Source organism: Mya arenaria, chromosome 7 (assembly GCF_026914265.1).
Source record: "Mya arenaria isolate MELC-2E11 chromosome 7, ASM2691426v1".
NCBI classification, from domain to species: Eukaryota; Metazoa; Mollusca; class Bivalvia; order Myida; family Myidae; genus Mya; species Mya arenaria.
The window spans coordinates 825,833-852,615 of record NC_069128.1 but is presented as its reverse complement, the minus strand read 5'-3'; the positions used below and the strand labels follow the sequence as shown (position 1 = coordinate 852,615).

General features: G+C 34.1%; 2 protein-coding genes across 2 annotated transcripts; both read right to left on the bottom strand.

Annotated features, from left to right (window-relative positions):
• Positions 1-9,114, bottom strand: LOC128241679 (cyclin-Y-like protein 1). The gene is made up of 8 exons (XM_052958712.1): positions 8,486-9,114; positions 7,853-7,930; positions 7,247-7,290; positions 6,489-6,683; positions 5,819-5,938; positions 5,106-5,272; positions 4,377-4,539; positions 1-3,601 (listed from the first exon to the last, which is right to left on the bottom strand). The coding sequence occupies exons 1-8, from the start codon at positions 8,667-8,669 to the stop codon at positions 3,482-3,484; spliced, it is 1,071 nt and encodes a 356-aa protein (XP_052814672.1). The 5' UTR covers positions 8,670-9,114; the 3' UTR covers positions 1-3,481.
• A 1,322-nt stretch (positions 9,115-10,436) lies between these two features.
• On the bottom strand, positions 10,437-20,051 carry LOC128241498 (uncharacterized). The gene is made up of 8 exons (XM_052958452.1): positions 19,902-20,051; positions 17,315-17,402; positions 16,918-16,999; positions 16,402-16,522; positions 15,493-15,621; positions 14,697-14,758; positions 13,633-13,747; positions 10,437-13,221 (listed from the first exon to the last, which is right to left on the bottom strand). Exons 1-8 carry the CDS (start codon positions 19,962-19,964, stop codon positions 12,280-12,282), a joined length of 1,602 nt encoding a protein of 533 aa, XP_052814412.1. The 5' UTR covers positions 19,965-20,051; the 3' UTR covers positions 10,437-12,279.
• Positions 20,052-26,783: the final 6,732 nt, after the last annotated feature.

Sequence of the window (26,783 nt, the reverse complement as noted above, 5' to 3'; positions counted from 1 at the left end):
TCTGTTTTATTCTACATTTATTGAATTATACACTGACAAAGTTATCACATTAAATGTACAAATATCACTAACATACATCTTTAAAACATGCAAGTTAATATACTGTGCACTACACATGGGTGTGGTTGTACACTGACAGTTTCTTAGTAATTGTAAATATACATGTAAATGATTAAATGCCAGTAAAGTGAATATGTTTGAGGATTAGAAATTAATTTATTCTTTACTTGTTCCATTACAGAAGTCTTTCAATGAGCACAATAGACTAGTTTAATGCGCAAACCCTTCTGAGGGGATGAAAACTTGAAAATAAATACAGAGTGTTTTCGAGATATGTTCTTATTACCTAGCAACCTTGCCTGCAAGGAAATAACACTGCTAGTGTTAAACATTCCAACAATATATCACTACAAAACAGTAGGTCCTGAATACAACGATTTAACTGCATAAACATGATTCCAAGCCAAGATTCTCCATCTATTATTGATCACTGAATAAATGGACCCATGATTCTACCAGGGTAAACATGATTCCAAGCCAAGATTCTCCATTTATTAACGATCACTGAATAAATGGACCTATGATTCTAACGGGGGTAACAATTTAAAAACACTGACAGTAAGACAATATTACCAGATTTACGGGGTAAAATATTCAGACAATAGTTTTCTTTTTTTGTATAACTTAAAATTTACTTGACATTTTGTTAGGAAATAAATTATCTTGAAAATATTTTCATATACATAGATGTTATTTCTAGGAATTGTGATTTAAACCACTTGTACTTCATTATCATATTATTTTTTTTACTTTTAAGCACAAAAACAATAAAAAAACTTTTTGAAAGAACAATATCGTATCTGAGTTTTGCCAGTATCCATTGATCAAGACAATAATTTGAGAACTTGGTATTTGCAATAAAAGTATCAGAGTGAATAATCAGAATTATTTGTGAAACAAAACCTTTACAGAAGTCAAGACAAAATCAACACAAGATACAAAGAGTCAAAACATATCACAAATCTCAAAGACAACAAAGAATAATAACTTAAACAAAATTAAAAAGAGTAGCTTCTTACTTTGATTTCTATAGATTTATGAAATCCTCCTTCAAAAGGCAAAAAACAACATTAAACCTTGTTATTCAATGAGCAAGAATCTGATCAAAATAGTATTACACCCGGTTATACTTTTTCTCAGAAATTTAAAATAATAATTGCAATAACAAAGTTTGAAATATTAAAAAAAGAGAAAAGAACATATATATATTCGTCAATTTAACAACAGGAAAAGAGTTGAGATTCATTTTGAATATCCTGCTGTTTGTTTCGGGGTAAACCAAAGAAAGGCAAGAAATACTATCTATGAATAATTTAGAAATTCGAATCATAAAACATTGACTGTAAAAGGTTACGGGATTGTATGGTTAAAGTTACTTCTAAGCACTTCATAAATACCAGGTATAGCTAACCGTAAAATCAATAATATATTGATTGGTTAGTCAAGATTTTAACCTGTGTATTTATACACGTACTAACAGAAAATAAATGTATGTAAGATTTTTAGAAACTTTTTCAGAACTGTAAATTTCATTTCATGGAATATAGATGGCATCTAAATGTTATTTTTTTTACAAAAGCAATCTATCTACTTTATTTGGTAGTGACTAAGTCACGCTAAGAGTATGATTTAAGCATGCATGAACTTTTTTATAAATAATGAATATTTACAACTTATGCGTTGATGAATTATCTTTAATTAATTCCTTTTTAAAGTGCAAAGTATTACTTCCTGATTTGTGCTATAAATCAACATAAAAAATAAAGCACTGTATTTGTTACATTTCTAGTTGTTTAATAAGTGAATCTGTTTGATTATCATTTCACTTCAAAAGCCATAACACAGTCTCGTAATATATCCTACTTACGATTTCAACATAAAAAACAACATAACATTATCAGAAATGATAATTACGTGATCACTCACAATTGGCACAATTTTTCACGCTTCACAGTTGTTCACAATAGTTCATGCCTCACAGTTGTTCACAATAGTTCATGCATCACAATTGTTTACGCCTCACAAAAATGTTTGGCATGACATTCAACAAAATTACTGTTCTCAAATAAATGCACTGTTTATCGAAACAAATCTGAATTCAAATATGACAGTATATATATAATTATAAGTAAATGCCCTTTTGAATATTGTAGCATAACACCTTGACCTTCAAAATCTGGGTATGAAATACGATGGCAGACTGGTTAAAATATATTTTGTGTGGAAGTCTTTAATCGTCAAAAGAAGAATAGCACTGCATATTCAAATTTCAAAAAAGATTTATGATACACAGGGCCTTCCCTAGAAAGTAGTTCATGAGTGTTGTGGCCGTTGGTCAAGGTACTGGCCATCTCCAATAAACAAGTATCTGTAGTTAGAACCATTTGGCTATATTTCAACCACAACAAGCAGAAATAGGTCATAGGCCAAAAGAATTATAAAAATTGTGTGGTTAGGTCTGCATCTTGTTCAAAAACAAGTCGGGTAAATAGGAAATTTTTCTATCAGGCATTATGTTAAAACTTTATTGTCATCATTAGAGAAAGGCATACAAGTAATGTTCAGTATAAAAGCTAATTAACCTGCATATTATACCATACATTTTTTTTTTCTGAAAGTGCTTTTTTAACCAACGGACTATAAAAACGATATGGTTGGCGCCCATTTCGAAGGTAGGCACAGTTACCCAAACCTGAGGTATTATTTTATAGGCCTTAAAGTTAATATGACATCAGCGGAAATTTTCATATGACCTCATATTTGCTTCAAAGTTCAATTGCAAACAAAATGGCAACATCGGAACTAGAGTTCTAGCCAGGTTTTAAACTGGACCTGGTGCTGTAGAAGACAACGGGGTGCATTTAATACTATGAAGACAGAAGGCTTTCCAAGCTTGTCTTTATGACAGCAGGAGGATGCTAACAAATGTGACAGGGTGCAGCACCCTTCCATAAATCAATAACTAAAACACTACCCATAGCGTGTTGTGAAGGCAAGAGAGACATCATTTTAAGTACAAGTATTTAAAATATATTGGACATGATTTTTAAAACTGACGAATTTCAAACAATTAGCGAAAAGACCCATTTCTGCATGTCGTGGCTATATGAGACCAGCCTGTGTTTAATTACTGAAAAGCAACGCTGGTATGTATTGGTCAAATTCAGATGGCAAAATATTCATTCTCAAGTTTCATAGTTATTAAGGTTCATTTTCACAGTTAAAGAATAAAAGTTTGAAACCTCAAAAATTGGGGAATTGGTACAGAGTCTTAATCAGATAAAACCCTTGGTTTGAAACTCAGATTAAAACCTTGATCGGGACTGAAATACGTGTTTATAACTCAGATTAAAACTTTTCTATACATGGTATGAGACAAGCGCGTGTGTATGACTAAAGGGGGGGCTTTTAAAGGCAAGGGTCATGACAAGATAGCGATGCTGGATCTGTGACTGTGGGTGACACCGTCAAGACTGTTGGAGCGTGCAAGCTTCGGCTTTGACAGCATCTTCAGATTGTCTTCCCATGTTGAGGACATCGCCTGTGAATATAGGAAGTAACAACATTTCATATTATTGCATGAAATTTTTGTATTACACTAAGGGATGCAAAAATATTTCATTTTTAATAGTAAACTAGCAATATTAACAGCTTACGGTAAGCCTCTAATAACCACTAACTCAGGGGCCCAACTTACTCATGCTAGTTTCTTTTTCTTCCACACTTAACTGAGGTTTCATGGCTTCTCTTTTCACTGGGGTTGTGAACCGGTGTCATTGTCACCAGTCCAGGCACATAGGTCAAAGTAATAGTTGGAATGCATCCCTGGCCTTCCCCAGGTTACTCCTTGCCGAAAAACAAATTTCACCTCAAGTTTCCTACCTTACTCTCTATATCTAGGGGCTTGACATGTTCCCCTGATAAAAAAATCTTACCTGAAGTTTGCTAGCCCTCTTTTTATCCAGGGGTTGCCTGAGAAAGCTCATACTATTGTCCTAATACAGAGAAAAAGGTCGAGTAACACTTGATGAAAAGCAACATCTTTTGTTTCCTAGCTGTCTTGTAATCAAGGAGTTGCGAGGTAAAGCAAAGTTTGATGTAATACCTGGCATACACCAACATGCCCAATTAAATAAAACATACAGGAGGGCCAAAACTCTTACCTCTAATTTTCTAGCCCTCTCTTCATCAAGAGATTGAGAGGGAAAGCTTGTATAATTGTCCATGGCCAAGACATGGAGGTCCAAGTAATACTTGGCAAACAGCAATAGGTAGAACTTTAAAACAGAATACCAAAGGGCCGGCACAACTCTTACCTCCAATTTTCTAGCCCTCTCTTTATCAAGTGGTTGTGGGGGAAAGCTCATGTCATTGTCCCCAGCGAGGGCACGGAGGTCAAAGTAATACTTGGCATACACCCCTGATGGCACATTGATGTTAAATTGTAGAAGCTCAAGGAAAAACCTCTCTAGTTCATTCCTGGAAAATGATTAACATGTACATATATTAGATGCTCGAGTTAAGTTCTGTATTTTTGCGTTACTTACTTTATGCTTATTCAGAACTTACTGATACTCAACTGATACTCCACTAGTGAAATTTCAAGTTATAGCAGAAGTTGTGTTATATAAGTTGATCTAATGGGAGTACTTAAGTTGAAAAATATTTATTGAATTCTGCACCAATGCTACTGTTCATCCCAAGTTTAGCAGATTTACATATCAACTAACAGTAGAAGTTACCCATTGCTACCAAGAAAGCTTCAAATCAGTTTCTAAGTTACAGTACATTTCAATCTCCTCAATCAAGATTCAACTCAGCATATACCTCATAGTACATAATACATTCAATCTCCCTGATCAAGCTAACATCTTAGAACATTACTTAAGACAACATCCTGATGATTTCATTACCAATGCAAAACAAAAGCATGATACTAGATGTATATACATATGTTGATATAAGTATATATATATAAACACAAAAACTTCAAGCATCCAGGCAAGGAGTACTTATACAGCCTGGGTAAAGCACCATGTACTCACATATCTTCCACAGCCGTATCCCGCAGTATCTGACAGTAATCCACGTTCCACACTGCCTGGTCATCCCACACCTTTGAGGACAACAAGATAGCACCAAGAACGATCCTCTTCCAGTTGCATGGGCAAATGTCGATCTCACCATATGTCAACAATCGCTCTAAATATACCTGTAATACAAGTAACACACAGGGTTATTCATCAAAATCTGAGAATTTATTGAAAGAATTTGGCTTTCCAACTAAATATTTTATATCATAACACCAAAGACAATCTGCTTCCAGTTGCAAAGACAAATGTTGGTTTCAACATGTGCCAAAAATTACTTAAAACATACCTAAAGAAATCGAAAAAGTTCAATATCAAGACAAGTGACTAATAATTCTTGGCATCGGATGTCAGATTTTTATGAATCAAGGGCCATCACTCTTTTGTATACAGTTATCTGACTGGTAATCAAACTCAAGCCACAGACCTGATATTGGGAAACAAAACACTGACCAAGCTTCATGAACAATTCAAGATGTTAGTTTGTAAATAATCACAAAATAGGCTATTCTTTGGATAATCGCCGAGAGTGTTTCAAGTGCTAATGTTGTATGACATAGCATTTTTCCATGAAAACAGATGGGCCCAAAATTATCTAGCTTTTGTCATGACAGACACTTTTCTTTATATCTCGGGAAATGAATTAATGACATCAATCTTGTACAAACCAAGGTAACTATTGCACATTCTGCAGTCAACTGAGCTGCACTGAACAGGTTCCGCACAAATCTGTAGATCACTCTGTGTTCAGGGTCCCTCTTCTCATAATCATCCGGCACGGTTTCTCGCTAAAGAAATGAGACTTTCATTTAGAAACATATTCAAGGTAGTGATGTCCTCTCAACTTCTGCAACACTATTGTGATAAAAGCATATTCTTGCAACCCTTACAATATCCAAGTTCCATACGATGTCCTAATATGATAAAAACAGATAATTGATGACTGACAAAGAAATTGAACAGAACTACTGACTGTTTTTGTATATATTCATTTTCAGTGTTATTTTTCGCCCCATTCTCCTCCTGAAAAAAGATATGCAACAGCAAAAATCCCCCTTTCGTTCAGGAGCATTGACCTCTTAAAATTTAGCAATTGAAGCAATTAAGTGCCATTCATAAATATTTCTTTACTATAGGTTTCTTAAATAAAAAGTTTGAAAACAAGCTGAACATGATAGGAATCATGCAAGTATTATTGTCCTTTTTGCCATATGATAACCATGCTATTTTCCCCCTATTTAACCCTAACCTTTTCAATTAAAGTGGTTAGTATTTCAATATTACACTGAATGCACAAACCAGAATTTACCGCATTTCAAAACCCTCAAAATCACTTACAGACAATGGATGCAGTTTCTCGTCAAAGATATCATGTGATCTCTCACTCTCCCTGTTCTTTATATGGTAGTACACTGCCAGTGTGACTGCCTTGATTGTGTTCTTTAGGTTCGGTTGACTTATTGAGTCATCTATGTAGATTGTAGAGCAGGAACTGTATTTCTTTAACTCTCCGTATGGGCCGCCATTTTGTATCTGAAAAATGATATGATCAACTAGAATCCGGTAATTATATGTGTTATCTGGATGCCCATCATTTAGAAAACTCAAGGTCTATAACTCTATGAGTAGGGTTTAAGCTTGAGAGTTATGGAAGGGTGCTGCACCCTGTCCTTTTTTGGAAGCACTCTTCTGCCCTCATGGAGACCAGCATGTGCTTCCTGCTCCCTCCTGCCTTCAAAGAATGAAATGCTAAAGATCATCTAATATTGCATTTGTTTTATTTAAACCTAAAAATTGATAATGAATTCAAACAAAACTAACATATTTAGTAGTTGAAACCTTTTGACTTCAAAAAAGCACAATTACCAACATTTTCTATGAAATTCATAATGCTTTATTAATTATTCACTGCCCGAATACAATGTGGCCTTTTGTCACTCGGCACCCTGTCCCTTTTCTGCAGCACCCTGTTCTTTTTAAAGCCAGTCTTATCCCCAATGAGTGATGGAGATCAAATCGAACACATTGAGATATAATGCAAAATATTGTCGAAAAGATAATGTCTAAGGTAACATGTACATTCTAAAAATACTTACATGAGCAAGGTCATCATACTGGCTCTTTCTCCTGTTTTTGTTGTCTGAAATGTACATGTTTAAGTAAATTAAATAAATACTCCCAGACACTACTTGGACAAAGGAATGATTCAACATGGGCATTTGCATTATAAACTTGACCAACATTCCTATGACTTTGCATGTGTGTAACTAACAGCATAGTTTTTGTACTTCATGGAACATGATTTTTCTCACCATTTTTCAAAATGTCAACAACTATTACCAAGACTACGAGTGTCAGTGACTTGACATACTTAATAAAGTATTGCAATGACACTTGTAATTTGGAGCTACTTAAGAATCATTTTATGTGACAACACAATTCCTGGATATAGAATATATATCTAGATACATATTTATATCTAGGGATATGATAACAATTTAGTCAAGAGGTTAAAAAACAACTTGACTGAATTTGCAGACATATATATATATAATAAATTCAACCAGGTTTTAAGTTCATGTTAATAAACAAATTTACAGTACTTTGGCCAATACCCCTGGCTTTAATGTTAGAAATAAAGGCTGAGATAATTAATGCATTCTATTTACAGATTATAGTTCAAGAAAATATTTTGGACTTACTCTTGCTGATTTCCACATGTGACCTTCTGTAAAACATTGTCTTCTCCAGTGGATTGTTCGATGGATCTTTCAGGTTATCTTAAAAAAGTTTAAAAGGACTCATAAGCTTGGTTCACTGCGCCATACCTGTCTTCAGCCATATGTTCAATATGTGTAATAATGTTTGAAGTCTTGTAACTTTGACCAGGTTATACAGTGAGGACATTGTGTCCTGTGGCACTCCAGTTTCCCACACAAAACAAGACCACAATCTTGTGTTACATTATGTCAGCAAAAGCAATTTAATGATAACCTGTACTTGGCAGCAATTCTGATGGATCTCTCAAAGGCATCTGACAGCTTTAATGATTTAAATTTTATTGTAATTGAAAATGAAATTCCAACATTGTAATCGCAGAATGCAATAGCTCTTATGCTTCTAATGCTTTTAGAAATTGCGGCTTAGTTTTATATTGTAACATGTATGTATCTTTATCCACTTAGCTCTTAACTTGAACATATTTATTATACAGGTATTAATTAGTATGTAAGTCAGTGTAAAAGCTCAGTAGAGCTTGCGTTACTTGTTATATTATACGACTTCTATAATAAATATTACTTTACTTGATTAATATAAGATTGAACTAATATTACCTTCTGGAAGATTTTCCCTATCAAGAATGTGCTGAATGCCATCCCCAGGTATTGACGAGAAGCTCTGGTGTCGTGCATTGTCTGAGGAATCCTCATTTCTCACATTGTTTGACGACGGCTGGTATGCTTCATCACGGCTCTTTTTAGACTGTTTAAAACCACAACAACTGTTTTTGTTTCCCATTTTCTTTCAGTCTTTTTCAGGGACAAAAAGTGAACAACCCCAACTGTGTCTGATCTTTGGATGGAAGATATTTTAGTTTATGCTTCTTCTCCTTTCATACCCACACATTCTTTTCGATGCAAAGTATAATTATCATGTGATAATGATCATACATATGCAATCAAAATTGCAGCTAAGAATCTCTGTGTTATGACGATTTTCTGCGAACTGTCAAATTTGTACACCGACAGTGACAAAGAAATCAAAATGTCTTAGGGGTACGAGAAAAAAATGATAGCCTTATTTCATTATTCAGATTCATTATGCTATTTTCAATAACCTACATCTTATTATCCATTCACATTCCTAGTATTCTACGGAAATTCTTGAATCTCCGGCGAGAAATAAATGACCGGAAGTAAGTTTTTTTTCAACTTAAGCTACGGGCTAAATATTTACCTAATATTGAATGGCCAATATCAATTAATAATAACAGGAAAGAAAATATTGTGCGCAGTAAAAAATGAACCCTAAGAGAAACTATAGCAAAGCATGATCTTTACATGGTTTAATATATCATCACCACCACATTAAAGGGACTGTACACCAGATTAACACCAAAAAAAGTTTTTTTGTGTGACGAATCTCAGGACAATTATTTGATAAAAAGTTTTACTCTTTTAATCATAATTGTAAAAAAACATACTAAAACATTTTAAAAAATCGTGTCTGAGACCGGGTTTGACCAGGTGTCGCTAAAATTGCAGTCCAGTGTTGTATCCACTGTGCTACAAAGGCTTACTCTAAACAGTTTGAATATTTAAGCTATATACCTAACATGGTCATATCATGTGATAACATCGACTAGCCAATCAGGCATAAGGAATGAATTCTACTTGGTAGACATACCTAGTAATATTTTTTAATGGAAAAATACGAAAAAACTGCAAAAAATTAAATAATTGTTAACTATTTGGTACTTCAGATAGTAAGTTCCAATGCATTGTACACATCGATACCAAGTTTATGTCAGTTTTCAACAATTTTCTTTTTTCCCCACTGTTTTATCATACAAAGTACAGTCCCTTTAACATCATAGTTGTCATCATCATCATCATCATCATCATCATCATCATCATCATCATCATCATCATCATCATCATCATCATCATCATCATTATTATCATCATTACCACCTCCATCACCATCACCATCATTATCATCATCATCATCATCATCATCATCATCATCATCATCATCATCATCATCATCATCATCATCATCATCTATTTTATTGGATTGTAGCTAAGCATGTATGTATGTATGTATATATGTATGTATGTATTTCTTTGGACCTTGCGGTCAAGGATAACCTGTGAAAGTGCAAGCACTTATTTCCAACGGGGTCCTTTTTGTTTTTGCTGAAGGGACAGCATGCGGAAGGGACAGTGGTGGGATACAAGTTATTCAGGGTGCGATACCCTAGCTATTTTTCGAAGAGACCCCTTGGTTCTTTTACATGCTTGGTTTAAAACACCGTTGCTAGGGGTACAACTACAATACACTACCCTTCAAACGCTGAGCGCCAGGCAAGGGAGCTACTTGTACCAATTTTTAACGTCTTTACGTATGACGTGGCCTGGGATCGAACCCACGACCTCCCTCTCTGTAGGTGGATGCCTCAACCACTAGGCAATGGAGACAGTATAAAACCTTTTAGTTTGAAAGATCTAAATATGGCAAACCATTCTACTGAATATTATTAAAAATGCTGAACAAACAACAGTGGATGGTTAATTATTTATTTTCTTTAAAGTTGATTCAAATATTCAAAATGTTTGTAACATTAGCACAATCTGTTGTAGTTCTCATTTCTTTATAAAAATAACAAGGTAAGTAAAATAAATACTAGAACATATAACTGTTTATGCTTGTAATACATGTAATAATTTAAGTTAGGAATACAATTTTAGTGTAAAAAAGTTCATATGTGTCGAGTCAGGTCCCTCAATCTACTCTCCCACCCAAGTCAGATATAGATCTATAGCATAAGCACTTTCGTAGTCCTAAAAAAATATTTATGAACTCATACAATGAGGCATTAGTAGAAGTGTCATGTATGTTAAGGAAGTGTGGAATTATTTCAATAAAAGGTAAATAAGAATATAAATCGCAATGATTTAAGTTGATTTTTATAACGACCCAATTTGTGCGAAATTTACAGTAAAAATAACACTGGTCGCCTTTCATCCTTAATTTGACCAATAAAATAATTATATTTCTTCAATAAATATTAAGACACCGTCGCATAATCCAATTGATAACTTTGAAAACATCTGACACCATCAACAAGGTAGAGCAATGCCCACATTCATGCTATGTTGTTTTCCAATCAAAGGGCTTTGGCCGCCCCTTCCCCCTACAGTAGAGCTAGATCCCTGCCAGTATTTGAAATATCATGATCGTATGGTAAGTATTGGTTATATCAATTAATAATTTAATATGCAAAATAAACTGTTCTGGAGTTATTCACTAAATGGCATATACCGCATGTATTTTTTTCACTTTATTTTGAAAGAGTGTACAATTCAGGTACAGCCCATACAGGAAAAGTAATTATCAGTTAAAGCCCTTAAAATCCATAGTTATTGAATACCAAAACAGTGGTCGAAATTAGCACAAGCCCGCAAGCCCTGCACTGGTAAAATGTCTTCCGGGTTTGCTCAAATTCTGAAGTTTATATAGCAGGGCTTGTTCAAAAAATATGATTCCATGCAATAGTATACGAATTCGGGCTTGTTTATCCGAAAGTCTAATTTCAATGACTGCCTAAAGAACATTTCAATTATTTATGTATGTATATTCTTATTAACTGTAAGGTCAATGAAATTTCCAAGATATAAATCTACCCTTATAAAAATCACATAAGTTTGTACAATGTAATTATTAAAAAAAATATTCAAGTTGTAAGTTTTGGGTACATAGGCATCAACAAGATTTCAAATATGTTGCCTACTAGAAATATGTTTCGATAAATGAACACTTATTGACTAAGATAATTTCTATAGCAGACGAACTTGAATCCTTAGCAAAGATTCCTAATACAAATTTCCCTCAGGTAGTGTGAATGGTGCGAGGTAAAAATAGATTCCTGTCCCATATTCGTGCCAAACATAAAAGTTTAAAATGACACTTTAAATTAACACAATTTTGTTACTTCGTATCTTTTATAAGAGAACCCTGTTATTTTCCACTTGAACCACTTGGTGAAGAACTTATTATGAATGTAAAATACGGTTTAAATATTAACATTAGTCTACTGTAAATAGTTTCTGTCCCTTCAAGATTTTTTTTTATACAATTCTTATAAAGCCAAAAATATTTTCATTTCTGCCATATAAATTCAAGCAGTCAAGAATAACAGCTACACCAAAGATCTTGCTGATTTTTTTACAAAGATAATTTAAATAGGAAATCAATCAATTTAAACATGATGTTATACTTTGAAGTATTCTTCACTAAGAAGTCTGACAAATTATCCAAAAAAATCAACAAAAACATTTTTGGCTTAGTGATAAATCAGGCAAAGGTCCATAATCCAGAAAATATGTTAAATGTCCAAAGAGCACCTTTAAGTCGTGATTAAAGCTTGCTGAAAGAGAGATTGTGTTGAAAATCTTAGATTAAGATCAAACATCTTAGGCTCAAGTGAGCCTTTAAGCCAAGAGCTTGACTCAAGATGGGAGAATCTACAGCAGCATTTCACAGAATAGTCATTTAAGTTGTTTCCATTCTCATAGTCCATGTCACGATTCCAGTTCCAGTTACCGGTCGGTTGTTTAGCTTTGTCATTCAGGGCACAATTACGACAGCAGGGATTCATCTTCTGTCCGCACAGCGTATTAAAGGTCTTAAATTCACTCCAGTCATGTTCAGAAGATACGTTAAAACAGTTTGGCCAAGAATCCATCAGACACGGTCCCGCAGAGCAGTAGTTGGACATATCAGTGAGATCTGTTGGTTCATCTTCTTCAATATCAGCACCGGTTGTATCCATGTTGTGTCCAAGATTGTACTGATCCTGCTTTCTACTTTTAGCACCAAAAGCGTAGTCCAGTACAGAGTCTTTTAAAGTCATTAATGCAAGGAAAGGAGGTAGAAGAGAATTCAGTAGAGAGTGCTGGGATTCCTTTGGCTGGTTCAATGGGGACTGTGTTGCAGAATCTGTTGCAATTTCATCATCTCCGGGATTTTCCTTTGCTTTACCGTCCGTTTCAACTAGTTGTTCTACAATTGGCTTGTTGCGTTCTCCAAGAGTCTCATTATTTAACACAGACAGACTGGCAGCACTAGAGAAATCTAAAATCATTTTGGCACCAAGTTCAAGGTCAGAGGACCATATAGCAGGGATATGGGTCAAGGTCGCAAGGTTCGGGGTCACCATGTTGAAGAAGATTGGAAGGGTGGTGGTGCCCAGCGCTGATAGAGCAGAGGATGTTGCAGTACCAGCGAGAGTGGAACCGATCATCGTTAGTATGCTGGCAAGGTAGGCTAGGGATGTGGCCGAAAACACCTGTAAAATAAATCAGATGTAACATTTAACATTAATATGAACTTAATAATCAAGTTAAGATGCAGAAGCTGGTCTTAACATGCTAAGTTAAGACTTGTTTCACAATTGTTGTAAAATAAATAAGTTTAAACTAAACTAAGTTAAGACCCTAATCAGTGTTTTAATTTGAAATAACTTAAGAATGTTTATCATTCTCATAAGAACAATATTTTCACCAATGTTGGGCCATCTTGTTAATGATGGTATCATACCATCATGTTTTCAAATCAATTATTATTGGTTGTAACAAGATACATTTTGAAAGAAAAATTTTGGCTACAAATATTACTCTATGCTAATTCAGAGTATTCATCAATTGTTTGTACAATAGGACCGACGTGGCACATGGTATTATCACAATCCACTACCTACCTTTGACAGTTCTTTAGTCAGGTCGTTCAGTGTCATAAACTTGAGGTCTTGTGAGAGAATCATCATATCCGTGTACGAAAACCATCCCCTAGCCAGGCCCTGCTCTAGAGCAATCCTGTAATATATAATGTTCATGAAAATTATCAGATCAACCGTGTTTTGTGGGAGAATCATCACATCTGTGTACAAAAACTAGACAAAACCAGTCCTAACGTAGGCTAACCAGGCCTTGTTGCAGACCTATCCTGTAATATGATCAATTTAATATAGATTCTGTTTTAATTTATGTCACATGTTATATACACTCATGCTTTGAGTTTGACTGTATCCCAGAGTGGCTGAGATGTGGTGTAGTGGTAATACACTTTGACTGAAAACCCATGTGGCACAGGCTTGATCTACGCCTCAGAATTTAACTAATTAAACCATCTTCCCTAAGAGATGTTTAACACGTCCTGAGTGACAGTGCTATACAAGAAGATTTTCATTCCACACGCCTCTTTTCCACGTCCCTTAATTTTGATTTTTTTTTATTATTATTGAACTAGGGTCTTTAGTTGCGTATTAGTCTAGTGTTGTCAAAGAATGGCATTTATCCAACCTCAATGTCGATGAATAACATTCACATGTAAAAAAGGAGAATTGTTACGATTGTGTTTGCGGTTCGTCTAGAAACACATGTATTTGGTCCCCCATGCAACAAGAAAGAGATTGAGCACACATTCAATGGCGAAACAGTCATCTAAGAAGAAAAAAAATTCACCCCCGTCCCCATAAAAAAATAATATATATATATGAAAATCCAGCCTGAATTGTAGAAGTTGGTTGTGAAATTGCAAATTTATACTTATAGGCTTGCTCTTTCTTGCATTCATTAGTTTCCTCATGCTATTGTACAAGTCATTCTAATTGCGTACAATGTACACGTACCTGGATGATGTACTGTAGTGCAAAAAAAGTAGTCCATATGTACACGATACCGAAGTGAAATAGTATACAGATTTATTCAATCGACATACTAACAGCATATTAACTCTGTACACTGTATCTTTTCACAGTTTTACCTTTTCTCAACAGTGTGGAGCATCTCAGCAAATTCTTCTGGCCGTACAAACAGTTGCCATTCCTATAATTAAAAGCATTACTAGATGGGTATTATTGGCAAAATCATATTGCAATATATCATGCTATTTCATCAACACATCATGATATTTCACGGTATTTCATCAAGGTATTTCATCCATGTATCCCGCAATATAATAGATCAAAATAAGAAGTTCTGTTCCAATCCAGTGTATATCAGTGTATCAATAAAATCACACATCCATTATCACAAGACACCATGGCTGTGTTGACATTCAATTTTAAGAATAATACACAGTAGAATATTTTGCCTTGCTATACAGCAACGCAGGGGGTCCACAAGCAAATGTCCATTTTCCTTAACAGTCATTAAAGGAATACCATTCGACAATTTTTCAGCCAGAGCAATTTAAATAATGCGGACTTTCATTCAAACTAGCTGATCAAAATCCGACTGACCAATCAGCTTTCAGATAAGGCGGGGCTTATCAGTTGCCCGTTCATAACTGAGAGAAAGTTTAGAAAAAGAGGGAAAAGTAAAATACTGACATTTTCCCCTATTTATGCATTTTTTTCTATATATATGTTTGATAACAAAGTGATCTTTAAGTAGACTATTTTACCCCTCCAAATGTATGAAGAAGTTATTTAATTATGACCTATGTCTTAGTTTCCTTTGCACAGCAATGCATGGAAGGCTACAACAAATACCTCAACATTTTATCAGAAACAAAACTTGATATTCCTTCAAAATACTGTGAAATGAAATCCCCTTACAATCGCGTTGAGAAATTCGCGTTCCAGTTCATTCACATCTTCGGTCTCCATATCAGCTGACACCGCCCATTCATCATTATAAACTTCATCATCACTCCCTTCGTCATACAGGAACTTGGATGCCATCATCTACAGAGAAAATAAAAAGTATCGACGGGTTCTAAACAACAGACCAGTTCCGAAGTATTTAATATTACTATTGAAGTTTTAAAGAGCAGTAAATTTGGTGAAATTATCCCCGCAAAGTAATGTCATCAAATTTCAGAATATCTAGTTTTAGGGTAATAAAATAAAATAAAACAAAGTCTTGAAAAAGCATCTGCAGGCGGATGTGCTTGACACTTAAAGGCTTTATTTAAATATATATACACTTCAAGAAGACTTTGATATTGTAACAAGCCATAAAATAATCTTGAGCAAAACCCAGCAGGTCATAAAAAGGACTTAAAGGTAATATATATAGAGTGGGACATTGATTTTTTTTTATTTTGTGTGAAAAACAAACAAAATGCCTTCAAAAATGATACAGGTATTAAAAATATACTACAAAAGTTCAAGTTACCGGTAGCTAGCCTATATTGTTATGAAAATGTTACAAAAGATGTTGTATATTGCTGAAAAAATCAATAGAAATGGTCTTGATACTGGCTTTGATTTAAAGAAAATAAATTCAAATGTGTATCTTTCAGTAGCTGGTTAGTATTTAGAAATTGATAATTATGTTTCATTAAGTTATAAAAAATAATGTTGCCAAAAAAGTTAGTCTACCACAGACCTAAAACTTCCAAAATATGTATCTGCCGGTATTCTAAGTGACACTTAGTTTACTGCACTAACAGTGACAAAGTTTACCGCACTAACAGTGACAAAATACAACAACCTTTGGGCAATCATATAACTCATAGTTACCATGGAGATGAGGAAGAGTTCTGAGGATGATATCTGTGAGAGGTAGTCTGGTCGGCGTTGGTGAAGTCTGCGCACATACATCATTCCTACGAACATCGATGTCGGCGAAACACATGCCGACCTGGATATGAACATAAAACAAGTTATGATTTAAGTACTCTTCAGATCAGAGTTAGTTAAAAATCTAGTGTGTCAAGTTTCCATCAACTCTAATAATTAAAGAAGTTGTTTGGCGGACCTTTTTCTATTTTAAGTAACAGTGATCTTGACCCCTAACCCCTCAAAAGCAATCCCAAGCTACTCTTTACATAAGCTACATATATCTACACAACAACTTTCATTACAATCCTATCCATCAATGCTAGCTCAAGTTATTGATCAGAAAACGATTTTTGACACCCTACCTGCTCCCAACAACATACCCATTCTAATAACCCGTTTTTAATTTAAAACCTGGTTATCAAATAAGTTGCAAATACTTCTTACCAAACTGTCTACAAAAATGCCTTGTGTTACCTTGTAGTGGAGGCTGCAAGATATTCATCCAACTTGCCTAGTTCACGTGGAGCAGCATGCTGGTAGAAGTTCACCCCAAGCTCTGAAATAAAGTAGAACTGTCATAATCACCTTCAATTTAAACCTGCCCAGGCTGATTACAGATCAGACGACAAAAAAAACAGTATTTCAATATTAAAATAAAATTTACTCCAATTTATTAACCAATTCAATGTGGAACCTGAGGTCAAAATTAGGACAAGCTAAAAGTCCTGCACTGGTTCAATTTTAAAAAATTATTTTATATAGCAGAAATTTTGAAAACAACAACATTGTTGCCTAGAACTAGTGTTGCAGTTCGGGCTTGTTCATCCAAAAATTCAAATATCGTTGATTTTAAAAAGAAAAAAAAACTTACCAGTGAGAGGCATAGAGGGCCTATCAGTGCCAGGCAACTTCCCATAGTACAATGTCTTCCGCAAGCGCTCACTCAAATCCTCATGATCCTGAAACATATTGGAGCATTCTTAGTATTTTGGTTACATAGATTAATAATGTATAACACAGTCACTTATTACATTATCAATGTTTGAGATTATTCATCCATGATATGAAATATAAGCTGACCAATGTTATAACATTGATGTATTGGTAGGTTAGTACCATAGGATTTTTTTTTTTCTCTTTATTTTTTTTTAAATATTTTACAAACAGTGTTTCCAAGTTTTATTAATTTTCTCCTTTCAGGTCAGACAAACTGTTAGTTGCAACTGACCCCTAGAGTGACTAATTTTATGTTTTATAGCATAATGTACAGTACTCACCCTTAATCTTGTTTTTTATGCTTAGAATAATCATAAGGGAAATATGCCCATTTATTTAACATTTCCACTACCACATTATGGAGCACTCTAATATAGGAATCCTTGAATAAGGACAAGGAGACAAAATTATCGCATACATCGCGAAAACCACCGGTCTGACGGTCCTGACAGATAGTTTTTGACTTGGTCCGACTTTTGAGATGAGGTCTGTCTGTCTGACCAACAGTTCTCAACGCCAAATGTGAAAAAAATAATGAAGATTTAATCTTTATCAATTATCAAACACCACTTAAAAGTAAGAATAATTTATTTTGTTTTACAGAAAATCGCGTTTTATCAATGATATTGTGAAATAACCATTTGTTAACGAATTTGATGTCGTTTTCCAGTAGAGTAGATGTCTGAATGCTTTAATACCACACTAAGTCAACACCAAGCAGCATTTGCTTCCCTTTGCAATATGTTACCAAATAATGATTACTACTGTGTATATATCGCACGATGTTTTGAAACACTAAAATGATAAACTTTTGTCATAAACATTGGAATGTTTTAAATGATAGTTCCAAATGTTCAAAACAATAATCTTATCCGTTGTAACATGTTATTCAGTACCAGTACAGGCCAAAAAATACAAATTGCCAACAAATTGATCAAACAGATTTTTCATAACAATTAAGTGCGAGTGTAAAAAAAATGGCTAACCTTAAAATTTTACTCCAGGGCAATACCTGGCAAAGAAAAGAAAAAACGAAGCATATGAATATGATATTACAAGTGATAGTGAATGAAAAAATATGATTTGAATTAATGTTTTCCATCGGAACCACAAGCAGCCATTACATTAAAAAATGGTAAACATTAGATTAGTATTTTGCTTCAGTTTGCAAGATCTCAAAATGGACTTGTTTGACAGGCGGGCATGTGTTGAAGACAAAGATTCAAATGGTGATTACGGATCAAATTCACATATCGATTGGGCAAACTGCCGAAAATAGTTAATAAAAGTATCTAAATTCTAATCATCCAACCTATATCAAACACTTCAACTTAAAGCTGCACTCTCACAGATTGAAAGTTGTCACAATTTTTTTTTTTTTTGTCTTGGAACGAGCCAACTTTTGCAGAAATGCATGGAAACCAGTCGTATAACACTGCTGACAAAAAATTAGATCGCAGATTTTTATATTTAAGTTAAAACAATTATGTTTTATGCATTTTTCTTAAATGTTAGTAACGGTTTAAGCCATAAACATTAATTTTCGAACAGAAATATGTAAAAATCTGCAATCTGATCTTTTGTCAGCAATCTTTTATCATTGGTTTGCAGATATTAACACAAAAATTTGCTCTTTCCAAGACAAAAAAAAAGGTTGTAAAAACGGAATATCTGTGAGAGTGCAGCTTTAAATCATTTATTGATTGGCTTAAATCAATAAGAGTCATTTAAGATATCAATAAGCTGCTAAAACAACACCCTGTCAATGAAAACTATGAAATACCGATCTTTGGCATGCGTTTATTGGTAAAAAAAATGCAAGCGCTCAAGGAATTGGATGTTTACGCAAATTGAGTTTCATGCACTGTGGTGGAACAGATTTAAAAAAACTAACTCCCTGGTATCGGAGCCCGGGAAAAAGCCCTGTATAGATTAGTCCATATTAACAGCTGCTTCAGAGTCTTTGACGATTTTTTATTTGGCGACTCTATGTGTCCATATCCCACTTGTTGTATTCCTAGCCAAGAATGACAGATCCCAGCGCTATATTTGAGCGGAAAGATAACAGGCACCTGCCAGATGGTTTCAAAATGGAGATGCTTAATGACAGAAGTCGATCTAAATTAAACTAATTATTTGTGTTTCATTAAAAACTTATGTGTAATAGGTAAATGGTATTGGCTAAAATAATTAAAGTGTAACTTTTATGTTTTTATTTAACAGTGAAGTGTTTAGTATTGTGGAGTAACAGTTGAAGAATATATTTAACATTGATATGGACTAGTGGCGTTTAGGGAACAAAATAGTTGGGCAAGAATTGTGCAAGAATGTTCATCTGGAAACCATAAATTTGGCGCGATCACTCGGCAAGTCCCGATTATGGCCGATAAATACTAGTCATTCTACATGTACACACTTCATATTTTACATCAATTCAGCACGACTAAGAATGGATGTCTAACCTGTTCTACATCTTTGTAGAAACGAAAAGTTCCTGGAGAAAATAAAGTATTCTGTTGATACATCGTCGCTAGTGGAAAGGTTTATTTTTCCTTTTTTGGACAAGACTTTACTGCATTTCCGGATTATTTTGGCAACTGGCGCATGCTCAATTTATTCCGATTTTTTTAACCGAATAAGACCGGTACGGCTAAGCTCCGAAAAGCACCATAGAACAAGGCGAAAAGCAAAGAAAATATCGTAATGCAAGACAAAAGGCACAGAAAAGCGACGGTCGGTGGATCGAATTACCGAAAACCCGTAAACCTGGGAAACCCCGAACACCCCGTAAAATTCATAAGTATATACAATAGAGTATTCGTGGTGGTTTGTACGCCCGTATAAAATACTTCATTGCGTTCACGGGTTGTATGCCATAGTTGTTAGATGTTTCGAAAAGCGAAAGAAAATTTTGTTGGTTTATGTGCCTTTGTACTGCTATTCCGTGTGTGAGAATTTGTTTACTTTTTGGAATTATTTTGTTTATGGTTATTGTTCATGCCACAGGAATTTGGCTCAGCGATATATTATATAATATAATATGTCGGAAATTTATTTCATGCCTCAAATTGAGTAGCCTCGAAGTCGGTGAACTATACATGTGCCGTTAAAGACAAGCGTATGCCAGTAAAACTTAAATTTACAGTTGAACAGTCTCCGTGGCCTATTGGTTAAGGCGTCCGTCACCGCACGTAAAAGAACCAAGGGGTCTCTTCGAAAAAGAGCTGGGGTATCGCACCCGGACTTCCTTGTATCCCACCGCGTGCTGTCCCTTCAGCAAATACAAAGGACCCCGTTGGAAATAAGTGCTTGACCGCAAGGTCTAAAGAAATACATACAAAATCATTGCAGCAGTCTACACACTGATATTCTGCCCCCCCCCCCCCCCCGATTAACCAGTACACCATACGAAAACTCTTGTGTATGAGTACATAAGAGTAGTATATACTTTATTATTTCAATTATTTGTTTTGAATATAGTATTATCATTTTCGCTGAACATAATTAAAGAAATATTACTATGTAATATATTTGTATTAGATGAATTTTCTCGTGTGTTGTTTACATGTGTATGAAATGGACTTTTTATAGTGCGTGTACATACAAACATGTTTATTCTTTGTTGCTTAAATGGGTGTAAAGTATACTTTTTTACTAAGACTGTGTTCTAATAGTTTCATAATGGTTTCAATAGTTGACATTCTCAGTGGTCCTGTGTTTTCATACTCTGGATAAACCGTGCGTGATTTTCTTGACAAAAAGAGTTCTATGAATCTTCAGGACTCTTGGTATCATATGTAATTATCACAAAATGCTATTAAACTATCATGTGAATTAAGAATAGCGTTTGAATTGTCACCCGCAATTGTGGCCAATCAAAAAGTATGAAAGGATGAAATTCAGCTTGGTCATGGGAGTTTGAGGACCGAGTTTGATGAAGTCCGTTTCAGCGTTTAAATTTGTCTGCTTTGCTCTCGCTTGAGAAAACAAACACTTGACAACTTATAGATACTAATTTACAAACAATACAACTTGTATTATCAAATTACCAAATTACCAAATAACATACGATGAGGTTTGTAAAGCTATAAAATTGCTTAAGAAGAATAAATCACCTGGAGAAGATAAATTGCTAAATGAGTATTTTATAGAAGCATGTGACATATTGGGAGGATATATTACAGAAATTTTTAATATTATTTTAAACTCTGGGAATTTTCCAGTCGCCTGGACTAAGGGTATAATCGTACCATTACATAAGAAAGGTGATAAATCGGATGTTAAAAATTATAGAGGTATAACATTGTTAAGCAATTTTGCAAAACTTTTTACATGTGTACTTAATCAGCGAATAACTAAATGGTGTGAAGAAAATAATGTAATTTCTGATGCACAGTTTGGTTTTAGAAGAGGCAGGTCTACAATCGATGCAGTGTTTATTCTTCAGTCAATTGTGCAAAAATACGTTAACTTAAATAAACGGTTGTATTGCTGTTTCATTGATATGAAACGTTGTTTTGATTCCATATATCTCAGTGCGCTATGGTTAAAGTTGTATAAATCCAATTTAGATGGTAAAATATTACGTATTATACGCAATATGTATCAGTCAGTAAAGTCCTGTGTAAAACACTGTAATAGCTATTCAGACTTTTTTAATATAGCAGTAGGCTTAAGGCAAGGAGAGATACTTTCCCCGATTATGTTTTCATTATTTGTGGAAGACTTAGAATTGTATTTACAAAATAGAAACGATTGTGGTTTAGCTTTACGTGATATTTCTTTGATTTTATTGTTATTTGCGGATGACATGGTTGTTCTTGGTGAAACCCCGGAAGACTTACAATTGTCGTTAAACCGTTTATATAGTTATTGTAATACCTGGGGCTTAGAGGTCAATATTGCTAAAACTAAAATTGTAATTTTTCGCAAAAGAGGTGGCACAAAACGTAATGAAAAATGGTTGTATGCAAACGAAGATGTTGACGTTGTAAATGATTTTAACTATCTAGGAGTAACTTTAAATTATACTGGCAATTTTAGCCTTAATACCCAAACATTATATGGTAAGGGTTTAAAAGCAGTAAACACATTGCTGTCAAATCTTAAAAAGTATGAATGTAAACCTAGGGTAGCTTTGCAATTATTTGATGCCTTTGTTTCATCTATAATTACATACGGGTGTGAAATTTGGGGATTTACGAAGTCTACACAGCTAGAAAAGATACATTTAAAATTTTGCAAAGCCGTACTAGGCGTCAGACAATCGTCTTCAAATGTTGCTGTTTACGGTGAATTGGGTAGATACCCATTGTATATAAATAGATATGTACGTATTGTAAAATACTGGTTCAAACTTAAGAAAAGTGACAATATAATTACTCAATCTGTCATAGAAGACGCAATGTTGAATATTAATAACAATCAGGATAATTGGTTCAATAAGGTTAAGAACCTTCTCACCAGATATGGCTTTTATGATGTATGGTGTAATGATACACAGCTAAACGAAAACCAGTTCATTTGTATTTTTAAACAGCGTCTGATAGACGAATATTTACAACAATGGCATGGAAGTGTTAATGAAAATGGTGTCTTAATAGTTTATAGAGTACTTAAAACTGCATTCGAGTTTGAATCCTATTTAGACAATATTGTGTCAAGAAATCTTAGAATTGCTATCACAAAAATACGTATATGTTCGCATAATTTAAGAGTTCATACTGGCAGATATGATAGATTAGAACGCCACTTACGTCTTTGTCAAGTATGTGACTCGAACGAAGTAGAAGACGAATTTCATTTTATATTTAAGTGTACACCTTATGTCCAATTAAGACAAACTTATATTAAAGGTTATTATAGAATAAGACCTAGTATGTTTAAACTTGTGCAACTTCTTAATACACAAAATACATCTGAAACATTTAGGTTAAGCAAATATATATCGGAAGCATTTAAGGTGCGTTCTACTTTATTAATGAATCAATAATTATAAGCCTTGTTACACATTTTTATCTCAAGCAGTGGTATGCTTTGTTAACATTTGTAACCATTGGTTACTATTTATGTTGATATATACTATGTGAGTCTGTTTTATTGTTAGAAATTGATCAATTGTATCATTTGTTCCAACATATACTAGTATATAAAAAGCAAACTATTGGTTATTGTATTGTATACTATTATAGTTTGATTGATTCGTGTTTTCTATTCCAGTTCATCCTTAAAAATAGATTAATTATAATATTTATTTAATATTTCACACTACATTGTATAATTGTAATTGTAATTTATAAAATATGTATATGAAACACAAAAAACTGTATAGTTTACGTGTAATAAAAATTCTGTTCTGTTCTGTTCTGTTCTGTATTATCGGGCGTGGTTGTTTTTGGACTTTTACGATTGAACAACTGAGGGAGCTACAAGTCATGAATATGTGGACCGTGATCGGGTTCGAAATACAACCCCCAGGAGAAAGGGCGGACCGCGATAGGTTGATTGGAATGAACCTCAGGACTCCAAACCAGCAGTTCAATACAATCAAACTACTGTGGGGCAGACGATTTTCGGCAAAAGTACGCGTTCTTAAATTAGGCTATTGTTTTATTTATATATTTATGATGACAGAAGAGTCTCAACAGATCACGATAGCTTGAGGTGGGCTATAAATAAACACATTTAAAAGCATGCTCTGAAAAGCTTGAATGGGAATTCCATTTGTAAAACATATATTGAAAAGTAGTCAAAACTTCAATGACGTTTTGGGGGTCATCTTATCGTTTTAAATTTATTTTGTAAATGTAAGTCATTTGTTTACGTTCATATAAAGATATGAAAAGATGGTTGAAAAATATTTTTAAGCAATTAAGGTTTAACAATATAAAGTTTTGTCATGCAATCAACGGGGAATCTCAATAGTTGTTTACTTAAAGAAGAACACAAATCTGTAAGAAATGTTATCGGTTTAGGCACCAGAACATCATTGATAAGTTGGAGATTTGATCAAACTTTTAATTAACTTTATGAATAAAGCAGACAAAATTGCACATCATATCAGCAGAAGCTTTAAAGGGAATGTCGAACTAACGCTTGAGATAAGAATAATACTCACACATTGCTTTTGACGAAGAATGACTTAACAAGTGATGTATATACACAATAGTGTTATTAGTACTGTATTTCAATAAGTCTCTGCAAGAATCCACGAGAGTTGAATACGACATTTCCCGACTAAAACGCAGTACAAATAGCCCTTTTATAATATACATTACTGGTTATAACACTTAAAAGACAAATATCTTGGAAGTTTATCCCGTTATCATACCAAGTGAAATCCTCGGTAGTAGACACCCGCTTTTAGAATTGATGTTATATTGACACACTCAAATGTTTCGTTTAAAGCTGCACAGATATACAGTGGAAACTCACTAAACCGGACAAGGTCCGGACTGGGCAAAATTTCCGGTTTAGTGAGGATTCCGGTTTAGTGGGGATTTGATGTACGGGGTAAGTTTACTCAAAATATTAACTGAGTTAACCTTTAAAGTATTTTGTCCTCTAGGGACAGTTCAATTCTCCGACGTTTAAACGGAGGTTGAGACATGATTAAAGCACTTGCAAAAGTGATAAGCATAATTAAACATTTCTGCGTTTTTATAATCATCTTTTTACCAAGTCTTGAAATAAAACAACTCGCGTAATTTAATGCTTGTTTAGTGCATGTATGTTTGTGATTTAATTAACGCACCGCTCTAATTTGATTCAATCATAGAAGTCTTTAGATACAACAACTCTCCAAATGATCACTAAATATCTCTTTCTAGTTTTTTATTTTCTGCAACAAACAAATTAATGTTTCAATCAATTTTCTTTTCACAAGTTTGATTATCGCGCGACAGTCAATCCACAGCCCAATCATCATTATCGAGTTAACACAACATCACAGGTGTAATATTTAACGACGCACCGACTGTCAAAACAAAGTGACACGCGATTCGCGAATTCCTAATATACAAAATTATTTTGACATGTTTGAACAAATAAACGTCCGGTTTTGTGAGGTAAATTTACGTTGACAACTAACAAATTTTCTCGATTTTTTGTCCGGTATCCGGAATTCCGGGATTCCGGTTTTGTAGGGATTTTTTTACATTGAAATAGAAGGGGAAAAACGGGACTCTGAAAAAAGTCCGGTATCCCGAGGATTCCGGTTTTGTGGAGATCCGGTTTAGTGAGTTTTCACTTTTTATTTTTTGTCTTGGATAGAGCATTTTTTTCATAAATATCTGTAAACCAATGTTATATGATTGCTGAAAAAAATCAGATCGTAGATTTTAATATTTCCGTTCCAAAATTAATGTTTTATGGCTTAAACCGTTACTTACGTTTTAAGAGAAAATGCATAAAACATCATTTTTTAACTTAAATATAAAATTCTGCGATCTGTTTTTTTGTCAGCAGTCTTATATAACTGGTTTCCATGGATTTTAGCAAAAATTAGCTCGTTCCAAGACAAAAAGAAAAAAAAAGTTGTCAAAAGGTTCAATCTGTGAGAATGCAGCTTAAAGGTGTTCTGTGCATTTTTATGTTTGGACTTTCTTACCTTAATTTAACATTTACGCATTTCTACATTAACGGAGTCTCACATCTAACTCTTGTAGATATAAATTGGTCACCCAGACATGCTTTTGGTAGTATACAAACACTGCAACTCTTTATACAATCTAAACATTTGTCCACACTTATTTGCAAACACTATGCAGTGTACAACATTTATCCCAATAATCGAAATTAATGAATACTTTAACCCAAAATCTGCGATATGTTAAAAAACTTACAGGGATTTTCCCTTGTTAATAACTCGGGCCTCTTTTTTCTTCAGCCGATATCCAATTATGACGTCACAAGCCACGTTGTATGATCACACTAACCAATGCCACCACTAGATGGCTAAGATACTTTATTATCGAAATTTTAACCAATAAAGCTAGGAAGATTTAAAATCACGATACGCAATTATTTGTGAAGCAGTTCCAAATGTATGGAATTAACAGTGCAGTCGGACATTTTTTATATAAACATGTGTGTTGATTAGTTTGAACAAATTAAAGAATTAAGCACTACAGCGATTTTCAAGGAAAGATGACAAGTTTAAGAAGCGCTAAAACTTTACTTGCTTTGCTGTATTTCAGCGGTGTGCATGTACCCTGCGATCAAGTAAAGGACACTTGGTCCTGTTTTGACTATGAACTCCAATATGAAGATTTAAACCATACTGAAGGTGGTATGAGGACATTCGACGTGAGACTTTATTTTATGGATTACCTTGACTCAACAGG